This window comes from Hippocampus comes, unplaced genomic scaffold, assembly GCF_001891065.2.
Source record: "Hippocampus comes isolate QL1 unplaced genomic scaffold, H_comes_QL1_v1.1 scaffold390, whole genome shotgun sequence".
Lineage (NCBI taxonomy): Eukaryota > Metazoa > Chordata > Actinopteri > Syngnathiformes > Syngnathidae > Hippocampus > Hippocampus comes.
Genome location: NW_017805083.1, coordinates 39,756 through 47,405, shown reverse-complemented (window position 1 = coordinate 47,405; position 7,650 = coordinate 39,756). Strand labels below are relative to the sequence as shown.

At 48.4% G+C, this 7,650-nt stretch overlaps 2 protein-coding genes across 4 annotated transcripts in view; both read left to right on the top strand.

Moving 5' to 3' along the window:
• Positions 1–440: 440 nt before the first annotated feature.
• Positions 441–4,385, top strand: scamp3 (secretory carrier membrane protein 3). Of its 3 annotated transcripts, none has more exons than XM_019865354.1 (10): positions 441–813; positions 1,080–1,160; positions 1,899–2,021; positions 2,102–2,222; positions 2,303–2,431; positions 2,598–2,757; positions 2,860–2,961; positions 3,072–3,189; positions 3,674–3,855; positions 3,888–4,385. In XM_019865354.1, the coding sequence occupies exons 1-9, from the start codon at positions 790–792 to the stop codon at positions 3,821–3,823; spliced, it is 1,008 nt and encodes a 335-aa protein (XP_019720913.1). In that variant the 5' UTR covers positions 441–789; the 3' UTR covers positions 3,824–3,855; positions 3,888–4,385. The 3 variants fall into 3 exon arrangements, with proteins under 3 accessions (XP_019720913.1, XP_019720912.1, XP_019720911.1); XM_019865353.1 differs by having other exon boundaries at positions 3,674–3,859; positions 3,892–4,385; XM_019865352.1 differs by having other exon boundaries at positions 442–813; positions 3,674–4,385.
• Positions 4,386–4,991: 606 nt separating this feature from the next.
• Positions 4,992–7,650, top strand: part of LOC109513127 (E3 ubiquitin-protein ligase RNF126-B-like) — a 6,176-nt gene continuing 3,517 nt past the window's right edge. The window contains exons 1-3 of the mRNA XM_019865347.1: positions 4,992–5,241; positions 7,281–7,339; positions 7,442–7,640. Coding sequence (XP_019720906.1) covers positions 5,146–5,241; positions 7,281–7,339; positions 7,442–7,640 — 354 coding nt within the window. The 5' untranslated portion in view covers positions 4,992–5,145. The remainder of the gene's footprint in view (positions 5,242–7,280; positions 7,340–7,441; positions 7,641–7,650) is intronic.

Here is a 7,650-nt window from a genome sequence, read left to right as displayed (position 1 = left end):
TTTTTTTTTAATGTCAGGTGAAATTGATGTAGAATTACCATTGACTTTATTTTCTATCTCCACTTGAGAACGCTTATTGGTGCTGTTCTGAGAGTTCTTGTTATTCCTTGGTGAATCTTTACCCAACAGCCAAGAAATTACTTATTTTATACTTTTATTAATTTCTTTTAACCGAAATAAATGACGTTTATGCATGCGTGGTGGATCTTTTATTTTGAAGGATGCCAACGCCGCTCGCTGGCGACAGATTACCGTAATGCACAGTATTGACAATCGCAGTGCCGGCTCACTTGACTTCGATTTTGCGAGTGCGTGCTGGCTTGACCGCAGTAGAGCAGAGGGGTGTACAGAATATGAAATAATCCAAGCGCGAAGAATCCAATGTTATTGCTGAGCATTAAATGCTGACCAACGACTGCCATTCTCGGTTTCTAGCAAATGAAACGTGGGCACGCCCCCTCGAATTGTCCGGCGTCTTTTTTTTTCTTTGCGCCGCAGTGATCACATGACCGCGACTTTGGCTCATCACTTCCTTCTCTCCTACAAGGAAGACCAACGGAATACATTCGGTCGGCCAAAGAAAGAAAAGACACTCAAAAGCATCCGTGTGTGGCGTTTCCTTCAATTGCGCTGCGAATGAAAGGCTGGCTCGCTTCATGGCTTTTTTCCCCTCCTTCCTTTCAAACAAGCTAACTCTTTTACTGTCCCGACACCGAGGTTTCTATTTGCAATAGAGGCATATTTTCTGTCTGTGGCATTATATCGAAATACACCAGCTTTCCTGAGTCAATGGACGACCACAACCCTTTCCAGGTGAGGTGACGTATGATGGAAAAGCTCCGATTTAGCCCACGTAGCTCTGAATCATATTAAAAAAAACAAACGAACTTGGCACTCAAGTGAGAGGCGTTGTGTCGCTCGTCATGTGACACCATGTGCTTTCTTTTCTTGACTTGCGTCCTCTCCAAGCTTCGGCCGATTTGGAGCTTCTCGTAGCAATAAAGAAAAAGATTTCGCTGCAGAGATTCTGTTCACGGTCTTCTAATGAAGCGGCATTTTGTTGTTGTTGTCGTTGTCAGGACCCAGCAGTGACCCAACACGGCAGCAACACCAGCTATGCCACTTTGGACCTGTACAACCCATTTGAGGGCACGGTTGAGGTATCACCGTTGGGGTTACCCAATTATTCGATGACCCGCTCCATCATCTTTGCCTTTTATCGTTTCTTCTTCTGAGGAAAAGCTCCTCCCAATAAATTAGCATATCATGGGAAATGTAATTCATGTCAAGTCTAAAAGCGAAGCTCATTGTATGCGTGGCTGAAATGGAGGAAGAGCGGCAGTGCCATTCTGGTTCTTTGGGTGACTGAAAAGAAATCCATTTATGTCTCCCCCTTCCACTCAATACAGTTTAGGGGAAATGCATTTTTTATTGATGATTATTTTGGGGTGAAATACATTCAAATGTATCCATGTGACTATTCTAAAAGGCAATTCAATGAATTAGAGAGGCCTAAGGCGTTTGTTTACGCAGTACAGAACTGTACAGGAAGCACACGATTCTTTTGCATTCCTTTTAAGGTTGTTGCTAAGGAACCGTTTGGGTCTGCGCTTGCTGACCGTCAGTTCTTGGTATGAGGAAACACTGGAAAGGACAGGAAACAGGCAGCCATTTATTGCAAAGGTTAAAAAAAGGGATTGTTCTGATGAAAACACGCATCCCAACTGTTATTCATCATGATACAAGTCAAAGGCCTCGTCCGCGTGAGCTTGCTCGTGATCGGATTGAATCAAAAGGTGTCGAGGGAACGGGAAGGTCGATGCGCAGCCAAACACGGCGCCACGTTTGAAGAAGCACAAGTCTGACTCCTTTCTTGGCCTTTTTTTTTTGTATTTTAGCCCCCACCTCCATACGAAGCCACCGCCCCCACTGCGCCGGCGCCGCCGGCGCAGACGCCGCCCAGTAGGACGACACCCACCGAGCCTCGCAACTATGGCTCCTATAACACCCACAACGCCCAGGTAGAACTGACAGACTCGCCTCTTGTGAGTTAAACACGAAAGCATCTCCCTGAAATTGGCAGTCCGTTTTCATGTCTCAGCCCGCAGTCAACGCGACCACGGCGGAGCTGATGAAAAGACAAGAGGAGCTGGAGAGGAAGGCCCGGGAGCTGGAGAGGAGAGAGCGAGAGCTGCAGTCTCACAGCTTGGGGCCTGGAGCCGGTAAGATGGTTGCGGGGGGGCGGGGGGGGGGGGCGATTTGGGGAACTAACTGTGGCTTGCGTCTTTGTGCTCTGCTTCAGCCCGACAGAATAACTGGCCTCCCCTGCCTTCGTTCTGTCCCGTCGGGCCCTGCTTCTATCAGGACATCAATGTGGAGATTAGCCAACGCTTCCAGCGAACCGTCACCGTCATGTACTACTTTTGGTTGTGTGAGTTTCAAATCGAGCATTTTTTCCGACCACTCGCCAACCTGCAGGTGCTCAGCTTGGTTCATGTGGAGCCGAGTAGCTCCGAGTACGCCGGTGAGACCGGAGCACAAGTCACCAAGACGGCTTCTTTTGTGTCTGGTGGTTTCGCTGTTGCCCGGACGCGCAGTCGGCACCGGCACTCTGCTCTTCAACCTGATCTCCTCGCTGGCCATGTTCTGTATCGACACTTCGGTGGGGGTCGGGCTCGGTCTCGCCATCCTCTGGGCGCTCCTCTTCACACCGTGCTCCTTTGTCTGCTGGTATCGGCCCGCGTACAAAGCCTTCAGGTGCTTACCTGTCCAATCTCAAGCCAAAACATAATGAACGGCGACTTGTTTCAATTTCTTACCCGGAGCTTTTTAACAGGGACTTTCTGTGTTCCTCTCTAGGAGTGACAGCTCCTTCAACTTCTTTGTCTTCTTCTTTGTGTTCTTTGCCCAAGTGGTTGTTTATGTCATCATGACCATTGGCATCCCCGGATGGGGATTCAGGTAACGACTGGGCAATCTGGTTCCTGATTGTCCTCGATTTCCCAAAAAGAATGCTTTTTTTTTTCTCACCATCTCGCTAAATCTTCTGCGTTCTTGTCGTCGTCTCTCAGCGGCTGGATCGTGAGCTTGACTGCCCTCAAAAAAAGCGTCGCCGTCGGTGCAATCGCCATGATGAACGCCATCCTTTTTACCGCCCAGGCCGCCATTGGGGTGTTCATGCTGAAGAAGGTAAGCGCTGACGACATCCACGAATGTGTCCCCATCTCATCTTTTTGAAGGTTTGCCATGAAAAAAAAGGGGATGCGAGGGCTCATTCGTTGCTGCAAGCGCCTTCAAAATCGGAGGAAGCCGACGAATGAGCCGTCGCCTGCCCGCCTTTTGTCTTGAGTCGCAAGCCAAAATTTCAGTTCCAAGCATGTTGTTACGCAGCCATCTACGGGAAGATGGATGTCATCGTGAAAGCTGGAAAGGGAAGACTCACCATTCAACCGTTAAAGGCTTTTTGTTTGTCCTCGTACGGTGAGTTCAAGTGGGATGGTTCCGGGCTCCTGCGGGTGTTGATCTCCCGCCTCACTGGGAGGCACCCGCAAAAGCCCTTCTTCTTACGCTGTTGAAACTGGAACGGGCCCGCGCACGCTACCGTGTCGAGAATGAGAAATGAGCGAAGAAGTCATTTGCCGCCCAATCAAACCTATGTTCTTTCCCCGCTCAGGTCCACGGCCTTTACAGACAGACCGATGCCAGTTTTCAAAAGGCCCAGGCCGAGTTTGCCACCGGGGTCATGTCTAATCAGGCGGTCCGCCAAGCTGCTGCCGGGGCTGCCGCCAACGCCGCTCAAGGGGCCTTCGCCGCGCCCCGCTGACTTCGGAGGGACTCGGTCATTCAAGGGGGCTCCGTTGCACAGCCGCAGGGCGCCTGCAGTCGGACGTTCCTTTTCGCACTGGCCGTGAGATGGCGGCGGGCGTGGCCGAGTCTCGGTACAACCAAGCGCATGAGACTCTGCGGGCCGATGTCATATCTATTAATGGTGATTTCAAGTGTTTAATCAGAAGCCGACCTCGATTCCCACACGCAGCTGGCGTCCTCTTCAGATGCCGAAATAAAGTGACGGCGCCGTTCGAGACGAGCGCGCCGCATTTCCCGCGGAGGAGCCGCACTCGTCCGAACAACAGGCGGGAACCGTCAGGTTCAGCCAAGTTCTTTTGTCAGCTAAAACGGCTCCATTTAAACATCTGCGTCATCATATTTGTCAACGTGAACCAAACGCTAGCTTTTGTGGGAGCAAACTCACAACGTCTGTCAGAGCATGCCTCTTTCTGTTGCCGTTCAGAAATTCACGTCCTTTGGCCTGCCCCCGGTTCCATTGATGCATTTTGTTCTGGCTTGTCTTTGTTTTAATACAAATAAACTGACGTGCAGAAATATCTGCGTCTACTGCAGTCATTGAATGACATTCGTGTGAAGTCATGAGTCACCCGCTCGCCACGCTTTATCGCTTGGATAAAGTTGACCAAGTTGCGTGCGGCACGTGCGACTCTGGATTAACTGCCTGAGGGCAAGGGGTATTGACCAAAACAGGAATACAACAAGTCGACCCGACGCTCACAAGTAATGCTCGGGGCCTCTCACTGACCTTGAACGTGCCTGGAGTCATCCTTCGGGTCCTCGGGGCATTCTTCACAATGTAGCGGTCATCGGCACGGGATGTCCGCTTCTACATCTTTCTGTGACTCTTCCAGTCTCTCGGTATCTGTTGCAACCTCCCGATGACAATAGCAAATGCATACAATTTGATTTGTTTTACAAATGAGTGACCAATCTTTGTGTTGAAATTTGGTTTTTTTTTTTTTGGAGAGGGGCGGAAGTATTTTTTGAAGATTTAAAAAAAAACGAGTCCATGTCTTTGGCGCCACCTGTCGCACTCGAGGCACTCTGCGCCCACGATGACGTCTGTCAACCTGCGTTTTTTTTTTTTTTTTGCCAGCTGCTTTGCGTTTTGACACAACATCATAAACATACAAACATTTTTTTTCAACGATTTGTACGCGTCCACCTTAGTGACGTTGGATGTGGAAACGACACATTTTATGACGTGGTTCGTCGCACGTTGCGTTGTTTTTTATTCTTACTTATAAGGACATCCGCCCGTCGAGGCGGGGGTGGGGTGGGGGGGGTCGCGCGCGCATGGACGGAAACATGGCGGAGGCCGCGGCGGCGACAATTGAGCAGCACCGGTTCTTCTGTCACGGCTGCAAGCGTGAAACGCAACCCCAGCTCCCGGTAAGTCGCTTGGAGTTGACAAGACCCGACGATATGCGGTTAGTCAGATCCCCCGAGATGTGCATCACATTTTCTGATTGAACCGAAAAGAGCTGTCTGAATGGGGCACTACTTTCACCCAAGTCCGTTGAAGTTACAAATCTACCCCCCGGCGCTACTTTCTCCGTTTGAGCGCACTGTTTTGGGCTTGTCTTTACGTTCCGACCAGCACGAGAAGTAAACATCAAAATCCGGAGTGACTCCATATTTAGAAGGCTACTCTGGTGTCCGGTTGTCTCTACTTGCATGAGAGCAGGAGGTGTGTGTGTGTGTGTGTGTGTGTGTGTGTGTGTGTGTGTGGGTGTGTGGGTGTGTGTGTGGGACATGGTCTGGCGCTCTTGCTTTTATGGCACCGACATACGACTTGGTGCACACGCAGAGCCGCCGATACGTTATTCGGGGTTGTCCTTTGCAGTCGGATAGCATCGTGATGGCGTTGCGCAGAGTCCTGAGAGTGGAGGTGCAACAAATAATCGATTCATTTACAATTAATTGAGTATGGCACGATCAGCTATTTTTTTACATTGTTTACCTTCAAATGGTCTCAAGCTGAATTTCAGCCTCTCAACGGTAAAAAAAAAAAAAAAAAAAAAAAGAAAAATCCAGATTTCTGTCGTCGTCCATTAAGCAGACTGATTATCTTGGTGTCTAATCAAAATCATTTTACTTCTGAAAAGAATGCTCCTTGAAATATTACGCCCCCCCCCCAAAAAAAAGTTCAGTTTAATTGATGCTTTGTAAAATCGTCATTAGTATCGCCCCCGGAAGATTTTAGTGGTTGATGAGTCCAAAGACATTTTGCTGACCATTTAAATGTTTTCCAATTTATTCACTGCAATTCAGGGGGCATGCCCAGGGCTGCTGCCCCCCCCCCCACAACCCATTTGCACATCCCTGGCTGAAGTACATATTTTCTTAGCAAACCTCTCACACACCACGTAACCAAACAAAAATAGATTTTTTTACACCAGTAAATGATCTACCTTCTGCCTATCACGACAAGTCGCTCGCATAGATAAGTGAACTAAGATACGTTATTTGTCATCAATACAAGATTTCCGGGCCAATCAAAGCGAATGCGTTTTAGTCTTGTGATTATCTATGCTTTCCTAATCGGAACATTGATAATTACAGTGAATGTTTGAATGCAAAATACTTCCATAGATATAAAGCAATGGAAGCACGGCATGAACTGAGCCTGCCTTCTCGTACTGTGTGACAACATATTCTGAGACCGTTCCCCAAGCAAGTTCATGACCTCGAAACGGTGCGTGTTGGGGCCTTCGGTCATAAACTGAGACCCCCCCCCCTCTCTTCTGGTGCACTTTAACGATAACATAAATCTTTTGCAGCATGGGTAGGTAGATAAGTGGGGGGGGGGTTCCCATTTTTGTGTTCAGATAGTTTGTAATCCCCTTAGAAATCGCATGTGATGTTACTGCCGAACTCAAATGCTGCATTAATCCGAGAAACGAGCACTATGATTATGGTTCTTAGCAAATCACAGCAATCCCCAGACCCTATGCAAATCTGTCCCACGGGAGCTGTGAATTGCGGATGGATGACATCAGCGCCTTGAGATCTGATGATCTCCCGGTATTGCCATGACATCATTGCTGCATCATCACTTGCTCAATGATCCCGTCTTTTATATCCCCGCAGAAAAATGTTCCTGACAAAGGGGCCTGAGAAAAGTAGTCACGTGTTGGTATCAAACACGGTTTGTTCGTTCTGCTTACCTTGCGCAAACCCACCACTACTTCAACAATATGCACCTGGTTGGGTCGTTTCGCCCTCCAGAGTCGCCCTCCAGAGACTACAGTGGTACTTTGAGAAATAAGTTTCATTCATTCCATGACACAAAACACTCTTCTCAAATCATATTTCCCCATTTCAATACAGTATATGGAAATGACATTAATCTCTACCCCATCTGAATTGTGAATGAGACGATACGATCAATATTTGCAAGTAAAACGAGTTTTTGTTCTCTTTTCAAGGATTTTGTCTGCCCCAGTTGCAAGTCTGACTTTATTGAGGAGGTGGAACATGACTCCAGGTACAGGACCATTTTGGGATTGGGCTCCTGTTTCAGAAATTCAGACAAAGGGGGGCAAAAAAAGTTTCCCCTACCAAAGCTGCTTTTTGTTATGATGTCCAGACTCCTGGAGAACAGCACACCAGAGACCAGGGATGACTCGAACTCGTTGTTCTCAGAAGTAATCCTTTGCGAATTACATTTCCAACGAAATGCTCCTATTTGTGCCAAGCCTTTTGACTCACCGTTTCTTCTGTACCTCTTGCAAGCTCTGGCAGCTGTTGTTTATGGAGCGCTCTGCTCTGCTGTCGCACCCGCCAGCGTCGGAGGCA